The sequence below is a fragment of the Battus philenor genome, unplaced genomic scaffold (genome assembly GCF_028537555.1).
Source record: "Battus philenor isolate CCGP_79_NKW_IND1 unplaced genomic scaffold, ilBatPhil1.0.hap1 SCAF_17, whole genome shotgun sequence".
Taxonomy (NCBI): Eukaryota; Metazoa; Arthropoda; class Insecta; order Lepidoptera; family Papilionidae; genus Battus; species Battus philenor.
In genome coordinates this window covers 5,680,312-5,705,434 of record NW_027181679.1, presented here as the reverse complement: position 1 = coordinate 5,705,434, position 25,123 = coordinate 5,680,312, and the positions used below count along the sequence as shown (strand labels likewise).

The 25,123-nt window shown below is 32.9% G+C and overlaps 1 protein-coding gene across 1 annotated transcript; it reads right to left on the bottom strand.

Moving 5' to 3' along the window:
* Positions 1–100: 100 nt before the first annotated feature.
* On the bottom strand, positions 101–21,356 carry LOC137919914 (carboxylic ester hydrolase). Its single transcript, XM_068763134.1, has 10 exons — positions 21,228–21,356; positions 18,712–18,950; positions 17,347–17,541; positions 15,671–15,866; positions 13,791–13,925; positions 11,747–11,882; positions 10,044–10,277; positions 5,129–5,304; positions 4,282–4,565; positions 101–1,084 (listed from the first exon to the last, which is right to left on the bottom strand). The coding sequence occupies exons 1-10, from the start codon at positions 21,354–21,356 to the stop codon at positions 904–906; spliced, it is 1,905 nt and encodes a 634-aa protein (XP_068619235.1). The 3' UTR covers positions 101–903.
* Positions 21,357–25,123: the final 3,767 nt, after the last annotated feature.

The following is a 25,123-nucleotide window of genomic DNA, read 5'->3' as shown; positions in this document are numbered from 1 at the left end:
TATACAAAAGTTTAAGATAATTAACGACAGATTTATTATTTACAATTAAAGATAATTTTTATTACTAACTTATAATTTTATTGAAGCTGATTTTAGTGTTAATAACATATTGATTACGAATCGTTAGTGATAAAATTATATGAGATGTTTTAGCGTAATTTAAAATTTTCATGGCGATTGCGCAAAAATACTTTTTAATGATAATAATCGTTAGATATACAATATTTGATAATACTGAAAAAAATTTTGAAAAATTTTGAAGCCTATTTTTTGGAAAAAAATAAGAAAAATTTGAATGATATTTTATAAATATTGCAATTAAGTTATCTGTTTCTGATGTTGATATATTGGGAATTAACCCGTATATCAGCGAAAATGACATAGAATTTGAATTATCGTGCTGTGTAAAAAATCGAAATTATTTCATATGTGGGCCGATTATCGTTCGATATATAGTTTGGAGTATAGCCTGAATTTAAAGGAAAGTCTTAGTAGATAAATAAATAAATGAAGTGATTTTTGGTTAAAGATTATGCTAGTTTCTTAATAATGTTCTTCACGATATATGAAAGTGATGATATTCTTTAAGTTACACAATGCGGGAGCAGTGCAGATGTAGAGCCGGCACAAACGATCGAAGTCACAGTCCGTAACCATTAGGCTACCATAGCCCGCTATCATTTTACCGGAAGCGAACTTATCGCTAGCAATAACATTAATAATTTTTATGCCTTATTTCTAATATTATACAATAGTAAATTTGCACTAACGTTTTAAGTCAATACGATTTAATAGTTGCACAGTTTTTGACACGAATTATATGGTATCACTTTAAGTTCTAATCTAATTTTTAATTGATGGTAGTATATCACATTTACACAGGATTGTTTTTTCCTTTCACATTTATGAAACACTAGCATAGTTTTCATACAGCCAGTCCCAAAATTGAACCCTCTTCGCTTCGGGATCAGTAAGCAATGTGAAATTGCCGTTTATGTTGAGATAATTGACGTGTTCCGTGTCGTTAACTGGAAGCCAATTAAAATTCACAATCGATTCGTAGTCGACTGGAGGAGTGGGATTGCTGAAATTTAAATGAAATTTAATTCTATTTTTATTAATGTTATACATCAAGGATTGTTTGTCTTGATAAAGTGTAATAGAAGAGAAAGTTAAAGGTGTACAAAGGTCAAATTTTCATTAAAAATATTTTCTTTACGTTAAAAAATAATAATTCAAACAACTATAACAATTTAAACAATACAATAAACAGACAAAATTCTATGAATTATGCGTGTATTATCTTATCTGTTGTGGAGCATGAGGTTATGTCCGGCGATTTTTATTTTGTTGTGTAATATTATAAGAACGAAGTTATTTCACTTAAAATAATTTCTGATAATCATTTACGGATTTCGTAAGGAATGAGGAGATCCATAGACGAACAAAAGTAACTGGCGGAGCTTAGTGGATGAGGAAAGGCAAGGCAACAGTGATACACTGGGCAGACCAGGTGACCGCTAAGGCCTGAAGCTGCTGCGGCGAAGACCACAAACGGCAACGGGCAAGCGCAGCATACGATTTCCACCGAGAAAGTAGATAATGAAATTAAGGTTGTTGGAAAATGCTGGATGCAGGCCGCTTCAGGTCGGTCTTATAGAACATCTATGGTGGAGACTTTTAACCAGTCGAAGTAATAATGATGATGATGATTTCGTCGTAACAAATTATGATTATTGGTATATAGTTTAATTAAATATTTAATATGCAGGGCCTCAGAGAATTGGATTTAAAAATTCACAGAAAAAAATGTAATAAAAACACATGCAGCGCGGCAGCCATATTGAATTTATCAAAGGTCATATTTTTGTAGAGTATACTGAAGGGTTTAGAAAATGCCTTTTCTGTGCAAAGCTCGTCATTGAAAATTCTGTAGCCAATGTTGCTAATAGCCGGCGTTAAAAAACGATCAAATGTCGTTGCTACGACCGCGTATCTCTCGGTATGATATTTTCATTAAAAAAAATTCGCCTTTTGAGCATTTTTCTAAATGAATAGTCGGAATATTTGTGTGAGCGAGGAGTGAAAAACTTAACCTCAAAAAGTTTCAGCGAGAGCCTAGCGATTGCTTCTAAAGAAGTTATAAGTAAAAATGGGGGTATTTCCAAAAAGAAAAAGCGAAAATTGTACAAAATCAACGCTACTGAGACGCGGGCGCTCAAACACGGCTCTGTGAGATCTCGGCGGCCATTTTGTTTTTTCGACTAGCACGATTTCTTCGTATTGAGCGTCCCCCGATTAGTGTAAAACGCCAGCTGTACCGAGAAAAAACGCCACACAGAAAAAGTCGGTATCGGCAGTGCGGCCGCCATATTGAATTTTGAAAATGTCAGATTTTTCGCGTGAGGAAATGCGGAAACCCTGCCAAAAATTGCTATTTCGACTCCGTCCGTGAGGACGATCGAGTCGATCGATCGGCGGGAGTTGTACTATTATATAGAATAATAATTATCATTCTATTTATTTGACAGATACTATTTAGTTATTAATTTTCTTCCGTTTTCTTGTTTAAAATTTAATAAAACCAAATTATATAACTAAATATTTAAATCCGATTGCAGGAAAAACATCACTCTCGTGCAGGAAACGAATTCGTTCGTAGCTAACTTGTACTCGGCAAAGGGAATATTTTTACTAAACTTCAAGTCTCTTAGCCTTATGGTTTCAGAGATATTGTGATGAGTACGTGCATTAGTAGAAATCTTACATGTATATATAAATATATTAAACTATTGACTTGAAATATACACATGCGTAATATGCTTATTTGTATGGTACGGTTCAGGCATTTGTAAAGCATAGCAGTAATACGTAACACGCTTAAATTGCGTTTTCAAATGTGTCATAAAGCATAGAGCAACGAGTGACCGTGTCGGTTGTGTTGCAGGTGACGTCTAGATGATTATACAATGCATTGTACTCGTAATAGTGTAAGTAACAAATGTCCGTAACAAGTGAGAAACTGGTTGTACTTGGTATTGATGAACCTTAACAGGTGGCGCAATACTTATGTATTGAAATAGCTTTGCCAAGTACCATTAACGTGGTGAGTGCAGGATAGATTTTTTCAAAATAAATAAATTTCATGATGATAAATTTCAAAGAGATGTTAAGAGATAGGCTGAAAATTCAGGTACACGCTATTAATGTTTATTGTAGAGTCACTATCAACATGTGGCCTATACCTCGTCTTGAACGTCTAGACAAGGTATGGGGCTCCCCCAAAGATCGCGATAATGACTGTTTTTACACTGCACACACTTACCGCGTTTTTGACTTTGTCGTTGGTCCACGACGGTAGGTCAGTAACGAAAGAAAATTCTTATCTTCATAATGTCTGGCAAACATTACTGGAAGAATATGATATAACATCTCAAGTTGTCGATCCTACCACTAGGTACAAATGAATGTCATATTATTCGGTAAACGACTTACATCAAATGTGAAATGTTAACACTTTTGAAATCAGACTTGCAAATTGCTTTCCGAGAAAATTTGAAGTCTTTTTTTTCCATAATTCTAATTTGTATCGCAGGGGTGTTTTTTTATAAGCGTAAAAGTTGGGAGATGGATTGCCGCTATTGTATACGGATATCCGTATTTCGGATCTTTCTTTTACTAGCTGCGAGTTACGGAACAGCATTTTACTATATACAACTTTTCTTATGGGTAGATACAGTTTAAATTTACATGTAAAATAATCTATAATTATGACTAAATTTTTTATTTATTTCTATATTACATTTATAATATTTTATTTGAAGTCGCAAAGTCTAGTTCAAATACAAATTCTACACTCTACTATACAATTCAAATTCTGTAATGTTGTTTACACTAGAGAATTTGAATTATATAAAAGACACCTTCTGGATGTTTTTTTATAAATATTATTTGAGTTTATATTTTATAATTGTAATGAGTAATGTATGTAATAGTAGGTACTCATAACCCCCAATATTTCATTGAAAAAGTCTTTTTAGAAAAGCTCTTTGAATTATTTTAAATGAATGTTATATCTACTATTTTTATGTGTCTAACAAGTTCGACTACCCCTGGAAGATTTAGAGCAGTGTACATAAAAATTAAATTGCATCGTAAGGAGTTGCAGCGTTTTTTATATTATATCACTTTGAATATCATATATCAAGGGTTTTGACTACTATTAAAAAAAATGGCGAGTCTATTATATTTAGTAACTTTGAAGTTAAAGTATTAACTCACCCAGTTTTTGCAAAGTTTGTCCACATCTGCACCATCTTTCTAGAAACAGCTAGTTCTGTGGATTCATCATCTAATCTATAGTTTAACCTTGAAAAATAGAAGAGATAACCCATTTCGTCGCCATGACAGGCGCCCGGATGCGATATGCCCAACATACGCTTAAATAATCCGAGTGCACCATCAAATGCAAATCGATATAAGTATGTTGGACTTGTTCTGTTGGTTGCCGCCTGCAGACGAATTGTTTCTAGCACTGGTCGTAAGAACATTACGTCCGTGAAAAGCTGTAAAGAGACACGTCATCGTAAATTATCAGTTTAACATTGTTAAATAAGGACGTAAATGATTAATTATATACTAAAAACTATTGTATTAACTTAAAAATATTTGCAGAAAATATTTATGAAAAAGTGGAGTCTCGTATAAACGATAAGTTTTTGCCAATACTTCAGTAACGCTCAATAAATTTGAAAATAGAATAAATTTGTGCAATACAATTAAAAAATTAAATTAATCAGATTTTAAAAAATTGTCAATTACAAAATTAGAAGAGTTTTTTTTGCTATTGTTGTTTTAACGAGCAAGATAAACAATTTTTTGGATTGCCCACACTACTTAGTACGAAATCGAATTATTAATAATTTCAAAACGAATTAATTAGTTAGGGGAAATATGAACTCAGTATAGATTGGCCATAAGCCGGATTTTTTTAATAGGGTTTGTCATAAACTTCACTTCGTCGGTAAACATAATGCAATGGATTTATAAGTTTACAAACAACAACATTTTCATTTTTGTTAGCCTCATTTTAAAAATATATCAAAAATGCATTATAAATTAAACTTACATCAATAAGATTATCTATGTTTCTGGCATCTACCGGACGCTGTTGGAAATAAAAGGCTTTTATGTGGTTTGCTATTTTCTCTGTACGCTTCTCGTCTGTAGACAATAGCTCCGGTGGCACCACTCGTCGAAACTCATTTTCTAATTCATTCAATAACTTCGGATAGCGTTGCAGTCCTGTAATCGTTTGAAAATAATGATTTTAATTGAATGTGGTTGATATTTAGAATCTTATAACAAACAATAAAAGATTGTGTTTATACGAACAAATTAAAACGTAAAGTAAATTGATCCCTTCACGGAATTAATTAAGTCAAATGAAATGATATACAAATATTATTTTATTTTTTACTTGTCCTATGTAATGTTTTCATTTTCGCAATTATTCGCATTTGGCCAACATACACTGTAAGTACTCGGCTAAATGTTAATAGATTATCTGAATATTTAAATCAATTTTCACGCGGGTATTGTATATTTAAAAAGCAGTAAGTAAGCTAACATTAAAATTGTAATTTATAAAGATCATCAAAAGTAATGTTTAGATCTCATTTGACTGGTTAAAACGAGACCTAGTGCCTGAAATTACTTTAGTGTTATTTTTGTTTTATTGGTAATTGTTGACGATCGTTTTATCTGTATAACCTTAATAGATTTCTGATAAACCGCAGACAACGTTAATCAATCAATTCGATAAGATAAAGAGAAGTAATATTGACAATTCTAAAATTATAGTTTAATACCAGTAAATAAACAAGATTAAAGTTAAACCTACATTTGTATACAATAGTTTTTTCACCAAACAGCGTGTAAAAAGCTCAATATATATAAGGTACTGAATGAGATATTAACTAAACTATAATAATAAATATAAGAGCGCTCTTTTTAAGCTTAGATGGTGTATGACATTACTTTATATTATATATTATCATTGTGTCTAATATATATATTTGTAATATTAGTTGTATGTAAAAATATGAGAAAATTTTTTAATTAAAATATTACAATATCCATGCGATAATGCGGCGTTAAATGTTGCTATGTTTGTTTAATGTATAAAGTTAAAGTAAGATGATTAATATTATAAACGTGGCATTATGTTTTTCCGGTTTGTCTAACAAGGCTGATAAGTTGCCGGAAAATTGTGAAGGCAATTGATAAGTCATATGAAGCAATTTTGGTGATAATAATATTGTGTTTTGTTAATTTTTATTGAAAATGTGTGTTTGACATAGTGTCCTGTCTGTAATATTATAACTTCACATTTCATATTTTTGAAATTGAATTGATAAACTATTGCATAATACTCAGTTATTAGTGACTAAATAAAAATTATAATCTTAGTAATTTTTTGTAACTACAACCATAAAAAATATTAATAAAAAGTTAAAATATCAATTTTTAAAACAAAAAAATTAATAGCACTATAATTTTATCGACATTACTCCTTGCCTTGCTCCTTGCATTATTAAACAATATCTTATATAACTGTTAAATATCACAAGTCCTTTACATAAACAATGAACAGCATCATCAAGCATTAAACAATTTATTAATTAAATTTATTCGACTATAAAATACTCGGGATGGACTGGTAGAGAATGCCTGTAAGGTAACCAATTCCGCCATTACGGTTATGTAAATAGACTGTTTGATGATTTCTCGTGTGTGATGTGCATATATCCAATTTCGTTAAAGATATACTAATTTTGTACTTGTCCATTTAAAATGAATGCCGATTTTGAAAAAAAAATATTTTTTCGCAAAACCATATGAAAGGTTTTTCACCTTTATAGAATTAATTTTCATCCTTATTAGACATCAATTTACACAATCATTAAAATTAATATTTGATGCTGCAACCTATAGTTATCTGATAGGTTATAGAAATGACTAAGCGTCCGTATCAATCCATCCTTTTTTCTTCCCATTTGTTAAAGCAAATGAGGACATAAAAAGCGAATTAAGGTTCACTTTCACTGTTGCTGTTACGCAACTGTAGAGAAAGCTGGGAATAACTGATGGTTAACAAAGAGTTGGATTACGGATTTGGCAATATTTGGCATGAATATATGAGTCATTAAACGCCCCAACAATTTATACCGCTGTCTGATTACATGCGTGACAGTCATCCACAAATTCGCGATGTTATGTAAAATTTTACGTAATATCTCAATGTGATTATTAGGTTACAGTATTTCTGTCGGTTCCGGCAAAATAACTTTTATGAGTACATAACCTTAGGAGTAGGGATAGTTCTCTGTCCTAAATTAAATAAAAGGCCGTTTGAAGTAAACCGATGTTACATATGCTTTAACGTAATTCTGTTTTGATAGAAATACATCTATATTTCTACACCTTTGGTAATAATATGAAAGGTTCCCACAGTTGGGCAGCGTATGGATGGCTTGTTCTAATGACGTTTGTTGATGTTGTAGAGATACGTCGTCTGTGAAAAAGACGATTGTTCTCTGATCGCTTAAAATGTGTCGTTGGTCTAGTAAATATTTGAGAAATTTTAACTAGCTTCACGTGAGGCGGCTAGAAATAGATTAGGTGTTATTCGAAGTCTTTACACAAGATGATTGTTGCCTTTTAACTTAAGGCGCCGGTAGAGAGTCATTTGTGGCAGACATAAGCTATTGTCTCGTTATTCCAATAGGCAACATATTTTTAATAACTTCGTTGTATTTTCATGAAGCATATATATACTCAATGACATGTTTTTTTTTAGTAAAGATTGACCTTGAGACAGGTTCACAATAGTTTAATATTTGTGCCAACTACATGCAATCAGTTCTGATTTGTCGAACGCGGTCAACCCGCCTGTATCGAAAGCGTTCGTATCAACGAATTTAGCTGATAAGCTTGCGAAATATCTCGAAGGATATCCGTACGCGTTAAAACTGCACTCACACATCGGAAAATTACCAGCCGCACCCAGAAGTATCAGCTAGATTGGTACTTTGAAGTCTTAATTGCATCTATTTTAGAAACCAACTGTAGCTTGCTATCGCATTTAAATGATCCGTTTACTTACTAACTGTTGCCGCAAAATAAATTTGTATAGCAAAAATACTTTTTCCATATCTCTCGATTTATTAAAACGGCAATGATATAATGTTTCCACAAACAATTCAAAAAGCAATTATTTTTATTTTAATCAATGCCCAACTATAAAATAAACTTGTAATGCTGTAAATTATTTTAAAGAGTGAATTATATCACTCATTTATCGACAAAAAATATTAAAGTTTTTACACCTATTTACAACCAACCTGTATAGAGGTTAATTGGGTCAATTGGGATGTAACAGGCTTATAACTTCTGGCAGTATAAATCTGCAGGGGTAGGTAGTAATGAATAAGTAATGTTAATAAGTTGTAACCCAAATTTTAAAAACAATTTATGTTACCATATTATTACGTTCTTTAGTATTTCTGAAACCATTAATTTTTGAATAGTGTTTACCATACATTAATTGATATAAAAAGGGCTATACCCCTTTAAACCTTTTACATCTATACCCAATCACTCTGTATAAGGTGTACATTTATCAATATCGCCGAGGACATTTTGCGTAACACTTACAATTCACAAATAACGCTCCACCACCGACCACTCACTAAAAACGGTACTCATATTGACATCCGAGGTCTTAGACAATGTACTACTACTGGATAAGTACTATAATATTCTTAAATGTCAAATGAGTATCGCAGCCCGTTACTATTACCAAATTGCATACAATTTCAAAAATACATGAACAAATATTGCTGTTGCAATATTATTCAGTAGGCTGCAAGGTATGACCTCAAATACAGACAGCGTTTGAGGTCATTCCTAGCAGCCTACAAAGAAACAAGAGATTCTTCATCCATCATAAGTTATTCGATCAAACATTGTAGATAAAACTAACAAATGTTTCATTAGTAATGATTATTCATAAATTTTGCAAATGTTTATATTTTTTTTAATTATTATGTATTTAAAAGCTTTATTGTTGGATGCAGGATGGATACTGTTTAATATTGAATACAAAAGATGATACTATATGCAAGCTGCTTCCAACCGGTCCTATTGGAAATCAATAGAGTGAGGCCTATCTCCAACAGCGAACGTCCATTGGTTGAAATAGTGTAGATGATGATCTTTGTCTGACAAAAAAAAGAAGTTGTGAAGTTTATGTTCTGCCAAATCAAGCCGTGACCCACTCTCAAGGACTCTTGGGCCAAGCATCAATAGAGATCTCGCCTAAGCGATATAAGATCTCGGCAGTCTACCAACCCGATAATACTGAATGTGCTGCCTAAGTCGAGGCTCCCGGAAGAGCCCCCGACCTTCGCTACTTATAAAAGAGGTTTACATCAAAAGCCCTGTCATGCCATGTCCTGTCGAACCTGCAGAAACTACAAATGTAGCTCGGGCAGCAGCGTAGTGGAGTCCAAAAATATCTAAATTTGATTTAATTAGCAATAGCAGGCATTGGATTGAATATAACGGACTTTTTATATCGATTAAGTTTAATATTATTCACGGGTAGTACGAGAATTAACCATCATTTAACTATATTGCTTTTTTTCATCATTTATAGGAATTTTGCTCTAAGCTACGATATGCGTACCACTTACTGCAATAACATGGGCTAAACGACATTTTTAGAACCGCACAGACTATAAAGTCTGTTTTACATATGCACTTATAAAAAGTAAGCACGTGAATACATACCATCTGTAAAAAAATGTGCATTCTATGAATAAACGTTAAAATTATCTATAAGAATGCGGTGATATAGTTTGGATAACTCGGTAACTTTTTAAAAAACATCTAAAATTTTGGAACAAACTGCTATGTTCACCTTGATTTTGAAATAATCACACTTGTTAAACATTTCTTAGTTTAGTTAAAATACTTACTTCTAAATAGTATAATTCCCTCTTGAGCATTATACCCAGTGAGAAGAGGCACGTCGGCTCCTGGTAAAGAATCTTTGGGGCTTCTGGTGAGGAAGGAATCTGACCCTTCAGGTTCTAAAACAGGTAAGAAGGGTAGGGCCACCGTGCTTTGAAGGTCGACAGACTTGCCTGATGCTGCGGCGATTCGAGCCCCAGCTTTTACCAGCAGCTCACTCGGAGTTGCTCTTAAATACCCTGCACATTAAAAGTTCATGCATCACTGTTTACTGATGCTATGAATGACATTTCATGAAAAAAAAAACAAGTGGTTTATTATCATCAATAAATCACGTAAAACAATAATTAAATTGAAAGTATATTTTAATCAGTTTTTAAGCAAAAGTTATTATATTTAAAGTAAATTGACTATGTTAGTAATCTGGAAAAGCGTGATACGGACCGTTTCCAACCTGTCATTATGGAAATCTGTGGGGGAGGTCAATGTCCAGCAGTGAACGTCCTATAGCTGCAATGATGACGATAATAAAAACTAATTTAATAACACTTGTGGATTAAAGAAAGAACAAAAATTTCACATAGTGTGACTAATGAATGATCAATTCTTATGATATATATATATATATATATAATCACTGATATTTTCGCTGTCTTTGCTCACGTGTCTCTTTACCATATTTGCTTAACAGGTTCCACTGTCAGCGCATAGCCTATATAGATATATAAGAAGTTTTCTAAGCTCCAAGGCTTTCTCGTCTCTTGCCTCGAGATACATAGAAATTTTATACAACAGTAATAAAAACTTTTATATAAATAGATTATACTGTGTTTCAACCTCTGAACCTACCTATCCTTATGTAGCATTTAAGCACGTTCAACCAATATATTTAAAACTATGTTAAAGTGTAAAATCCGGTTGGCTTACTTATTACACGATTTTGAAATACTTTGACTCCATTGAAATTCTTAGAAAATTTAAGTAATCCCTATTTATTAAACTTTGTCAATTATAAATGTTTGTATTTGTGAGGTGTTAAATGAAGTAATATGATATTCCTCCCGCTAATAATAAAATAATTTCCATAGTCGTTATGTATGGAACGATCTATGTGCTTGATGAACGCACGAATGGTAGTTTCGAAAGCCGAACTGTTTATTCGGGAGAAGTTATTTTTTGTGTGCAACTTCTTGGAGTTGCTTTAGGATCCGCTTGTATAGCTCTTCCTTAGAGTGTTGAGAAGGCTTATAGGGCGGTAGAATGATGGACGATGTTTGGGTACGTTAGGCTTCGGAATCCCCATCACCATTGATTCCTTCCAGATGTCTGGAAAGGCGCAGTTGACGATGAGAGAGTTGAATATTGAAACTAGTAAGAGAATAAGACGGGAAGGGAGGATTTTTAGGACTCTGTTGGATATGCCAACAGGTCACGGATAAAATTTATTTTTTAAAGCTTTAATGATGTCAACGACCTTGTCGGAGGTGACAGGGGTCCGGACCTCCACTTCGACCGTACACAGATGACCCTATCCAAATTTGAAAACCAGTCGCTTTATATATTCAACGGTATATTATTTATGTAACTGTTCGAGTGAGCTAAAAGACGTTTAGGCTAAGTCGTCAGCACTCACACACTTACATCTGATGACGATGTAAATACCAACTCAACAGCATTTGTTAATGATTAAATAAACATTGGTACATACCGAGCAGCTCTGCTGTGCTGTTGGTGTCGATGCCCAGCTCGCGTCCCAGTTCGAAGGCTTTCTCTCGAGGGTCTTTCGCCAGTGCCCACGGTGATAGCGCTAGACCACTTTGTGCAATTGCCCGGTGAAAAAGACCCTGTGTTAATAAATATAAATTTTTCAGATTCTTTAGCATTTTAGCCCTGATAGAAAGTAGTGCCAGTAGCCCAGCAGTGGACATAGATTTCTATCAGGACCTTTATAGAACGACTTGCATTTAGGGTTATTCGCAATTTGTTATTGCTTAGTGTTTCTCGACGAAAATCACGATCAACTATAGTAATTGTGAATGTCTAGTGATTGGGTACTATTGCAACAAGTTATCTAGTAGTTACCGCGTCGGACAGGTACCCAAGTTCGCAAGGATAAGGCGGCGCGTTTTGCACGATAAAGCTACTAAAACTACTTCGCTAAGGACATGCAACACGTTTAAAGACGTAGAAACATTTTCAGTGCATGTACAAAAAAGTTCAATTTTCGTATCGACACACTGTTTTTGTCCTATTACAAAGTTTAAATTATCGGAAGCCTGGGCGCCAATGTGTAGTTAATGGTAGGGCAAAATTTATATGATTGGAATGATAAATGGTCTATCCATGAAATGTTACAAAAAGTTTGAACAGCGTTGCTGGGCGTAGACTGAAAGTCATTAAGGAAAATTCAAAGTCGTATTCAGAAGAGTAACGAGAGCCGTCTTCAGGATATCGTCGTCCCATACATAGGTTTTTATAATAAACGGTAAAGGCTTGAAAATTTATACGATAATCCAAACTTTTTAAGTAAAAGGTATTAGTGAAAATCTACTTTAAATTTACACACAGTTGAATTAACTTGTTTTCGATATGTATAAAGGTAGACGGAAATACAAAACATTATATAAAAGTTTTTTTTATCGCTAATGATTATCATTAACAGTTATATCCGGATGACATAGGCTTGCGGAAGGAAAAGTGAAAGGTTCTTTAATTTCATGATTTCCTATATGTTTACATACAGAGAAAAGTCCAACTATCAATTTACATAGCTCTGTAAGAAGGCACTTTAATGGTTTTCTAAATTACTTTGTTTTGTTACGATCGTATCAAATATTTTAGACGATCAGTGCTATAAACGCTACATATAAAATTCTTGTGTGTCTTTCTTTTTGAGGCATAACCATCAAAATACGTCTTTTATAGAAATATATGCTACAAAAGTGATTAACAAGTTGAGATATTTATGATCTGGCGTAGATAATATAACGTTGTTATTTCCACTTTAGGAGTTAGAAAGCTTTCTATCCTAACAAAAATCAAACACTGTTGTGTGATAAATTGCTTAGAATACCATATACAATTCTTGTATTGAATAAATACATGGATATTTATACAGCCGTTGGGTTAACACCACAAACGGTGGTAGTCGCACAGCGTATTAAATAGCACGCAGTTTATTATGGAAACGCAAAGCGAGTTGTCCGTTGCGGCGGCGTTCTTAAAGGCGCATCGTGTGTAAACAATACGGTTGTTTAAAGATGATCAATTTCGCTTAAAGCGTGCCGTCGAGTGGGGCCGGCTGTTTAACAGTTGAGCGACATATGTGTAGCTGTTTTATTGATTAATGTTTATAACTATTTCCATTGCTTAAGGTCTTCGAAAGATTCTGTATGCAGGCCGCTTCCAATCAGTTAAATTGAAAATCTATTGAAGGCACATGTTCAACTGAAATGATGATGATTGTTTAACATCATCAATTACAGCAATATGTGGTTTTAAGTGACATTATTGTACTCAGTTTAAAACATTAACTCGATACAAAGATAAAATAATTAATATGATATGGTTAAGGTCGCGGTAAGTCGTTGGATGCAGGCAGCGTAAGACCGATGTCGTGCTGGCGTTTTTGTTTTTGAGAATGCCTCTAGGCATAGCACACAGCAGCCTTGCAGCTTTGTATCGGCTGACATGTTGATAATTTATATGCAATGTTGATAATTGTTAATACTTATAGAACGATATAAAGTTACCTGAGAAGCCGGGGACAGCATGTGCAAATGAACAGACGCGGCGCCAGCGGATTCACCAAAGATAGTGACTCGTTGCGGGTCCCCGCCAAAGAACTCAATGTTGTCTCGCACCCACTTCATAGCCATTACTTGATCCTGAGCAACATTCATAATAAATCGTTGACTAATATACATAACACATATTGCTTATGATATATTTTTATTAAACATACATATTAACGTTTTTATATTTTCAGAAATGCATTTACATTACGCAAATATATTTGTAGACATCTTTGTATTTATTAGTGGATAATATTAATATTATTTGGCGGATAACGGTTCCAGTTGTAATTGTTGAGTTTCTGTACCGTTGCATAAATAGCTTGATTTTTATTACACAATTGTTTTGTTTTCCAAAATCAAAGAAAAATAAATACTTGGTCAAACATCAACGCATAATTTCGAATGGAAAAATATTAAAAATATAATTATATAAATTGTTAAATGGAATAATATATAAAATAAAGTTATTCGGTAATAAATAGGTGATCAAATTTGTTAACATAAGTTTTTTTTTTGTCACATGTTAGCGCTATTTGTTGGATTTGCGCTATCGAAGGTTGGCATTTATAGCTTCAAATCGAATGTAGCCGTTTATTTGTTGAATACAGGTTACATGCATGTTATAGATGTTACGCTTAACAGTCTCGTCATAGTCTCCCTTTAATGGACGTGCAATTACAATAAATTTATATTAAATAGTAAATAAAATACAACGTTTAAAAATTTACAATTTAATAAAGTGTCAAGGATTATATCATAACTGCTTTACCGAAACATGAAATAACAAGGCACTAAAGGCGTTTAACCTAGTCTTTACAACGAATTAGTTCGTCGGTACCTTCGAAAGAGCTTAGACAGCCTAAAAATGTGCAAGTTATAGGGAGACTAAGTGAAAGGATTCCAAAGGGCGGCTGTCACTTGAAACACGTTTAACATTCCTATATGGGCATCAGAATGCGATGAAACAGATCGGTTGCTATAATATAATTGTTCTAGAAGTAAGCTATTTAAAGACGGGTTCCATTAGAATCAACGGTTAAAACATGTTAAGGAATTGTAAAAAATATATCTGATCAGGTCTTCGTAAGTATGATTTAAGCAGGTATAATAAACAAGCATTAATCACTTAACAAGGCCGGAACGTTTTCACTTAAGATGAGAGAGAGAGATGTGACTAGACAAGTTAACGCACTTGACCCACATAACTAAGCCGTGACCAAAATGTTTCAAAATAAAATACTTTAATTGGCATTTTATCCTGCATTATTTCATAACATCCCTTGTCACTTGTATGTAAAAGAGAGCCTCAAAAGCGTGTTATATAAGCTCTTGCTATAACTTTATGCTATTAACGATATTTAAAATATTACAGACTGCTATTTTGTAGTTATTTTTATTATGACCCTCATCACGTCATATCCCTAATCACTGGCGATCATGTTCCGCTTTTAATTTTCTGGCGTACTATCATCTTACTCCATTATTTTTTTTGTCGTAGCCGAATTTTTAAAATTAAATTAAAATGGAAGTAAAAATTGTCTTTTTAATCCTTTCGACATGTACCATTATCGTTAGAAATTATCGTTAATATAAATTTTCTTAGTTTTTTTTTTATATTTTTTCTCTCTAACATATCATAATATTCGTATTTTATCTACAAATAATTACCTGCACCGCCCAAATGGTTGACTGATGTAAAATTAAGTTTGCCGTTATATTTTGTGTTGGCCGTGTAAAAATAAATAAATAGGAGTAAAAAAGTTATTACATAATTATTTAATAGGTAACATAAAATATATTAGATTGTGATGATGATTAAACAAAGAAATACGTACCTTTAGTCCCATATTTCCAGGAACCTCATCATTTTCTAGACTCAAGAAGCCCAATGCGCCGAGCCTGTAGTTTAGGGTAACTAGGACTACACCCGCTCCCACTAAATGATCCGGACCGTACAAAAATGCGTTGCCAGATCCAACAGAGAATGCTCCGCCGTGAATCCAAACCATAACAGCTAGTTTTGGATTGTACCTGTTTACAAAACATTACATTATTGTTCCAAGTTGACAAACAGTCTTTGAATAAAGAAAAAGCAGTATTTCGAAAACACTTCTTACCGCGCAATAAAGGTAGTTAGATATTGCAAACGGTATTAACTTCTCACGGAGGTTATCAGGCCATAAACGTGATTGGAGTTGTGACATAAATCCATTCAATACACTAGGTCAACAAATGGACGCCATACATAAGTACCTCATACAATTCAAAAAAATTTTAAAATTATTCACGCTGCAAAAATTTGTACTTTCAAACGCAAATTTATTAACAAAAAAATCTACCCTCGAAAGTTTCTAGAAAATCTACTATCAAACATTATATTTTATACAAATACGTTTAAATTATAAAATATGAAGTTTTTACACTATTTAAGTTTGTTCATTGACTAAATGAATGTTTCATTATTAATATTCAGGATTAAAATGTGTACGAGTATAAATAATTTATGTTTGTCGATTACGTTTGTCTTTAAATTTTAATCTTGTCTGTATATTTATTAAAATTGAAATGCAAATAATATCAGATTTGCTTGCGTACATATTCATTGCTATTTAGAATAAAGAAAGTAAATAGACCATTAGCGCCATCAAAAAATAATAAACGTGAATTTAATCGGTCATTGAAGAAAAGTCTCTAATTACAATTACAACACGAAAGTTTAGGTCAAACGGGTAACGAATTTATAAATTGTTATCGTTATTTGTTACATAAGAAAATCTTCAAACGTTACATAATTTTACGAGATTCTAAATTTATTCATACTTTTGAATAAATCTCTTGACATTTAAGTCAACAAATCAAATATTTAATTCATTGTAATATCCACAATTATATAAATGAACTTTGTAGCGGTATTAATTGGCAGACTTTTAATAGATACGATTTGAAGTAGATAAAGAAAATATAGTTTGTTTCAAAATATTTTTTATATAAAATGTACTAAGTCAAAGAATTAAATTCTATAATGAACAATTTATATTATAAGAATATGTGCAGAACGGTTAAAATAAAAAATACGCATAAATCCTAATTCTAACAGCTTTTCTGTTTATATGTTTATTTGTTGAATGACTAATTTAAATTTAGAACATTGTATTATATGTTTAACAGGTACGATGGTGTTTAATCTACTTTATTAAGATGATTAAAAAATCAACATATTTTGAATAAGATGTAGATATAGCGTGCGTTGCATACGAAAATAAACAATATTATCTGGATATTTATCTGATTTTTCACAGAAAAGATCAATTCCAAAAATCAGTAAGAAAAAAACTTGAGGGTGTGTAAAAAAAAAGTTGGCATTTTTGTAATAATAACAAAAGGGGAATTAAATTTTGAATCAAAGCATAAATATGGAACCTAGATCCGATTGATACAAGACTGCTTAATTAGAACTGCTGTAAAGCATAAATATAAAAAGTATTATATATGACATTGTAAAAATGCTTACCCTGTAAGTGTATCAGGCAGTGCGGGAGTGTAGACGTTGAGGAACAAACAGTCCTCGTCACCCTTGTAAGTGTCGAAGAGCATGAAGCGGTGAGGACAGACGGCGCCTTCTTCCAACGCATCACGTACTCCCGACCACGGCTCCAGCGGCGCAGGTGGCCTAAACCTTAGGCGTCCACGAGGTGATTGGGCGTACCTTGAATTTTAATTGTCTCTTATAGTATTATCATCATCTTAGCCGTAGAACGTCCACTGGATATAAGCCTCGCTTATTACCACCGGATGAACCCGGCCTGCTTCTAGCCCTTCTGGCGACCTCATAAAGGCAGTTGGTGTTCGTGGTTCCGGTTGTTCTCAACACTACAAAACCTTAAGGCCCTAGTGACCATCTGTTCTGCATGTTACGTGACCTGCCCACCCCACATGTTGTAACGTCGAAAATGTCTGTGACTTTTATTTGGCTATGGATCTTCTCGTTTTCGATCTTGTAGAGAAATCTAGAGCATGGCCCTCCCCATGGCTCAGATAAAATAAACAAGAGTAGAGACATTAAACCCATTAGTATTGAGTGTAAGTTTAATGTTGGGCAAGATTAGAAAATGTAATCTTTATGAATTTTATTCCTTAAACACGCTTACATACGTAGACCAATCTTTAGTTTCTTCCGTGTATTTTTGAGGCACAAAAACGTGGACGGTGAAAGAGAGATAACGAAAGCCCATTGAAGCTTTACCATTTAATTATAAATCATCATCATTTCAGCTATAGTAGGACTATCTATGTCTTTGCCCAATATGTGGCGGGGAATGCCCCGTGCGATCATCATTAGGCTAGATTGTGTTATAAATATTAATCAATTCTAAACTAAAAGTTTTATATCAAAAAATGCTTACTGTAACTGCAAGCGAAGTAGCTTGGAGTTTAGTTCAAGACCTATGAAATTTGCTACCGATTAACAGAAAAATACCCACGGCGCTGGAGAAACACTTGTTGCCCATGGTAGTTGCGAGGGATGGATTAAACAAATGTTCTTAGAGAATCGCCTTGAAATCTGTGCGTGCGAAATGCCGAGGAGAGGGAGAGGTAGCGGAGCACCGTGGGGAAAGCTGGGCCATACTTCGAAGAATCACTAGCAAAACATCACTTACAAATTCAATATCATCATTTTAGCTGTAAAAAGTCCAGTGTTGGACTTGGGCCTCCTCCAGAGACTTTCAATAGGAATGGTAAGAAGCGGCCGTCTCCCGACGACATTAACTTTATCATTTGCCCATTTTCTGGGTGGATGTTCTACGCTTACAAATTAGATTAATAATATTATTTTATTTATTTAAACGTGTAGTATTAAAGCGTGTTTGAAACGTACCTTATTCCTTTAAAGCTATAGTATGGCAACTGAGATGTGGTTCTCGTGATGAGGCGCCTGCCACGCAGGGCACCGAGGCGTGTGGTGACCATCGGTCCGCCACCAACTCGCATACGGTCTACCAGCGCATGCACAAGCCTCGCCGCCCTTGCCGGCACCGCTTGTAGTCTACGAAGAGCATGCTTCAACCCAACCGACTCGCTCACAGTACTAGAGAGCCGACGCCATGCTCCCGTTACCTGCACATATAGTCTGTGTATAGAAAATCGAAAAAAAGAAATCGGAAAATGTGTCAAATCATTAAACGTATCCTACAACAATTTAAAAGAGAAACCATTATTACTAATTTTAGGATAGAAAAATTTTTAATGGGGGTTTTATGAGGATCACAGCAAGTGAACAATAATTTTAATAAAATTACTTTCAGTTTCTATCTCATCGCGCTGTTCTTACTCGTGATTTTGATAATGAATCATACAAAGTGTATATTCACCGGGATTGACTTATGATGTTTAGCTGCAGATCTCCCCAATAAGTATATAACTTGTATGTTATTGGAGGTATTTCAAATCAAAACCAACACAATTCACAAAATACTATTGCGAAAAATAAGTTATGTCGATATTTTCCACTGTCTTTTTCATAAAAGAGAAAATAGTTTTTGTATTTAAAAATACTTCAACGTCATCATATAAACCGATAGATGCCCACCTTAAGACATAGATCCCCCAGACTCCCACAAAGATTGCCACGATGACCGATCTTGCGCTGCTCGCATACAGCGACTTTTCGCGACCTTGATAGTAATTGGATTTAAGCGAGAAACTGTTAAAGCATAAAATTGTTTTTTAAATTATCATAACTTTAAATGTCATTTTCGAAATCAGAACAGAAAACGTTATTTTTAAGTTTATTTAAATTTTATTGACATGGTTGTTAATGCACAAAAAAACAAAACTAATGCGTCTGCTATTTTTAACATACGGTATTGTTTAAACGGGAAACTGTTTCCATGAAGATTATTATTCGTAAATTTAAATTACTTCATTTTCAAATTAAGAGCAAATATTTTTTTAATAAATTTCGTTATATTAACACCGTTGCGATTGCAAAACACACTGAACTATTATGTATAATATTTTAAACATGTATGTAACATGGCAGATAACTTTGGAAAGTTAATTAAAATCTCATTTTCAAATACAGGAAGTTATTTTCATACGCATTTGCTATACATTAGCCTGCAATGCGATAATATACAATATAATTTCTCGTTTATTAGAAATATGAAGTGAAAAACCACATTATGGAAAATACAAACAGTAATGAGTATAATTTCTTAACCGTTTCGAAACATAGCTGCGAGTAATCTACTATAATTTTTTTATCTGTGTTACATTCAAGTTTTTTTTCATTATTACAAATCCTCACATGTTCTCAGAATCTTTAGTATGTATGTTCATGTACAAGATAGTTTAAAAAGTGCATCTCTATATATTAGGGGGACCGGAAAGTAATGTCGCTTTCTTAAGTTAAATTCACACGGTTACATTTTAAATAAATTTCTACTTCTAATCAATAATATCTTCAACTTCGTTATCAATAATCTATTGCTCCATCTATCTAGTATACAAATTTCCAATGCCGGAGCGGTAAAAATCAAACGGTTTTTTTGTAAAATATGTCGACCAAATTGATATTACTTTCCGGTCCCCATAACACATTTAAGATCGCCACTGTTTTAAATTTAACTCCAAATTATTACTGACGCAGCAATAAAAATATGATTTGGAATAAAAAATTTAAAGAAATTTCGTACACAAGAATCTGAGAAGAGGATTACACATTGTGTACGTCGCGTACATTATGCATTGAGGCAAACCTTGCTCACCCACGCACAATTTGTTTACAGTTCAACTCTAGAAGTCCAATGACTATTCAGCACGTAAACTCCGGGTTGCTTAAGAGATGAACCCTATTTAGTTCACGTTAAGACAATAAAAATGTGGTAAGCTCGGTTGCACAATAGCGTATAAGTTAATGTCGTTTAGGACGACCCGCGGAAAGTTTTGTAAGTGGACGTGATTAGAACTAGGTTAACTTAGTTTTTATACATAAAGTATGAAAACTTGATGAGCAGATAAATTTAAATAACCAAATAACCTAAGATACTCTATGTTGTTTCTTAAGCATTTTGTTTTTAAAAGATGTATGGAACTTTTTTGTTTATTTGTATAATAAAAACCAGCTGTCCCCCGTCCACTTCACGTAGCCCGCACTACGATGAATGTAATTTAATGAAATCCAATCTTAGTAGTTTAAAAAAAAACAAATTACGTATAGTCCATATCTCTGCATTATCTTTACTCGGCGTAAGGAATATTTAAATAAAATGAGTAAGCACATAGATGGAAATTTCTTATAAGTGTATATAGATCATCGTCACCATCATCATCATTTCAGGCGTCTTACGGTGATGATGATGATATATATATATAGATAATATGAGAACTTACCTTCATAGAGTTGAGGCTATTAGCCGCATTGGCAACTACGTCACCAAGCGTCGCCGGCGGAAGTGCGTCACTGCGTAGCACTAACGCACACGCACATAGCACCACAGCACGCCACCAACGCATACGCATCTTTACAAATTGTCCGGTTCACGTCTCGTATTCACTAATGTCAATGTTTGTCCATACAGCAATAAAGGATATTCGTGTAACCATGAACTAAGGTCAATAGTTTCGAAATTGTACTTGATAATATTTACTTAGACCTTGAAATTGCACATCATCGTTGTCGATTTCAGATGAATCTTTACGCGAAAATTATAACTAAGCTTAATAGCTTAGCTATAATTTTCGTTATAATTTTTATTTGATAACAAGAATGTTCTTCTATAACCTTAAAAACATTTGATGCGAAAAGCATGGTTTTAACGACCATAGAACATTGTATAATACTTAGTCGAATAATAACATTTTTTTGTGAGATTCGATCGAATTTTGTACTAAACTAAACATAACAATCAAAGTGCAATTAGTCAAATATGCTCTAAGCTACTACGCTCATACGCTCGACAACTGCTAATTTTAAAAATATTTATATAATAACAAAATAGTAATTAAGTATACAGATAGTGTCAGGAAATTGCACCGTAAAGTATTATTTTACTCGATGAAATAATCATTACCTTGCTGTCTTAATGCTATAACCGGTACAATTGGTTATTAGGATATATATACCGGATTACATTAAGAAAAAAATCGAAAGTAAGCAAAGTATAAAGTACTGACATAAATTATTTAAGCTTTGTAGTACTATACCCAGTCAGGAAAAATCTAAATTGACACTATTTACGGAATAATTTTAATGATAACTACCAAAAAATACAAGAAATGGTATTCTAACTAGAAGTGCCTAAAAAGGCAATTCGTTATTTCTGAAGTACAAAAATTAATATGGTAAAAAAAAATATCATTACAAAATGCAATTTAAAAGTCACCAAATAAAAAAAAACATAAAAAATACATTGAGGAAAAAAGAAACATTCAATAGTACTACAACTTGTAATTTTAATCTCAACCGTCGATTTTGAACATTGACGGATTTGAATTGGAAGGAGCCTGCACTTGGCGTCTTCCAACTACCTTGACAAGATCGTTTATCTCTGTTGTGGACACGCTGCTCTGCGTTTGCCGATCCGTAACCTTCACTCCAAAGTCTCTCAGGGAAGCTCACAGTCGCTCAAAGGTCCATGGAAATAGGACGGCTATAACTCGGGATTTCTCTACAAGGTCGATTCAGAAAAGAGAATATCTATAGGCTGACAAATTAATGTTATGTATATTAATGGACACAGCCCAGCGGATAGGCAAGTTAAAGTAGCAGTGGACAAGCCACATAGATTATACAGGACAGATTATAATTTACATAAATTATATATGTCTTTAACTATTTACAAATAAACAATATGACAGACAGAAAATTCATTAAGTTTCTGATCGATTCCAACATTTTTTAATACAGTTAAATTAAAAAAAAAAGAAAAAAGCCGAAAAATCCTTGGTCCTGTCATCCATATCAGAATTAACCTTTGTTTTTAAATATTTCATCACAACATGGCGGCGCAACGGTCGTGGTGCATGCTTTCGTTGTTTATTCACAAACTTTCACCGGCCGCATTGTGACTTTATTGAATTAACTTTTATCGATTTCCAGCAAAAAGAAGTGTCACCTTATTTTTAATAGAAACTCTTTTAACGGAAATATCTTCTCAGTATTTTTTAAATAATAAGTTATTCCTATAAGTAAACTGTTTTAAATGTTATGGAATCCGTGTAAGAATTTGATCTAAGATAAAACTGAGATAATTGAGAACGATATTTTTTTCAAAATAGGACAATCACAGGACAAATCCAATGTATAAAGATTATGATTATTGAATGAATGTGGCTCATCAAATTTCTAAAGTGGTAATTACATTTTATAATGACACATCCATTGAATGTATATATAGATTTTACGCATATGAATACGACAAGTGACCTCTGCATATTTCTATGTATGAACATAACATTTATAAAGAATACTTATTGTTGACACGGGTAATATAAAACCGATTTATTTCTAGGTCAAAGGTCGTACGGTAAAATGTGGCAATAAAAATTCTGATTTTGACTATAATAAACGTTATTCTATCAATAATAACATAAAATTAATTAAAAAAATTACACAGAATATGTCCTTTGGCACCTGTCGTAGCCTATCCAGCTTTTCAGTTAACTAAAAAAAACTTTTGGTCCATGCGCTTGCTATGCCGTGGTCTCTACTCCAGACCCTTAAGGTCTCTGCATCCGTCTGTTCTACGCGCTGCCCACTGGCACTTTAAATTGTCGATCTCGGGCTATGTCGGTCAGATTTCTTCGTCTACGGAGCTCCTCCTTTGTGATTCGATCTCGTAGAGAAATCCTTAACATAGTCCTCTCTTTGGCTCATTAAGCTACTTCAAGGTTACTATACTAATGCGCAAATTGATAAACCAATTTCTCTACCGTAAGTCATTACTCTTAACAAACTTTGGTTGTAGGCCTTCGTCTTTAGGCACTAAAGTGTATGTATATGTATTTATGTATATATTTGTATGTACGTATACTCTATTCAATTTTAAACGTGTCTCTGCCAAAACATAAAATAAAAACTTGCATTTGGTTGTATAAAAGTAGAAGTAACATTAAGTCGTAATATTATATAATATTATTGATGATACATGACGTGACCGTGTGCAAGTTGTAACGGCCACGCAAAAGACTTCAACGCGCTGCTTTTTGTGGGCTGTTCGTGAAATAAAATTGTATTTATTTTGTACAGTGCTAATCATTAAAATTACTTCATTGTACCTTTTATGTAGTAATAGTTTTCAATATTAGAATTTTTGAATATAGTTCACTGGGAAATACCAAAGAAGTTGTCATAATTAAAACTGATAACAGATTGATTCGTTTTTCTTGAATTATCATACAACCACAATTGATATAGAGACTTACTGGTTGCTTTTTTTGAAGTTTAAACTATTTTATTAATTAATATAGGTGTTTGATTAATTTATATATAGTTAAAAAAATTATAATATCTTTACTATAAAAGTGCGTTATTGATGTTATTTGATGAGTTAATTTAGTATTTATAAAATACTAACTAAAATCTTTCGGACAGTTAAACAAATGAAAATAAATGAACACCAGTTGATATTACTACAACTTATCGAAGCTATAAAGGTTATGTAAAGATTAGGTTGAGTCTCCAAAATTTATGCAATTATATTATTGCCTACTGGAACGTACAAAACAAACCAAATGCGTCGCAGTTTAATTTACTAAGTACGAATTATTATCTCTTGGTATGATACTTTCAAGGTTCTGGACAACTTAAGGTAATAGTCCGTTAATTGTATTTCTTTATTTTGTTCATAACAATAGAAAGAAACAAGAACAGAAAAACAAACAAACAGACAGAATTACGATAATAGTAGTTGAATGTTCATATAAAATAATTCTTGATAAAGGTTAAATATTATATTTATATTTCTAATCAATAATAATGGATAGTAACAAATAAATATTTCACACTCAAACTTCGCTGTTATCTGATCAAATTGTGTTTATATGGGAATATGTCCTTTTTTTGAATTTCCTGTTTAAACAACTACGATTTCAATTGTAATAATAAAAAATAAAATATCTCATATTAGCCAATAACACATTTTCCGAAATAGTGGTAAAATTATTAGGCATTTTTTATAATCTTACGATATTATATTATGTGTGTAACCTGATATACTTCCTGAAGTATCTAATTATATAAATTGAAGTATGAATGGCACAAATACGGAACACTAGGAATAACATTT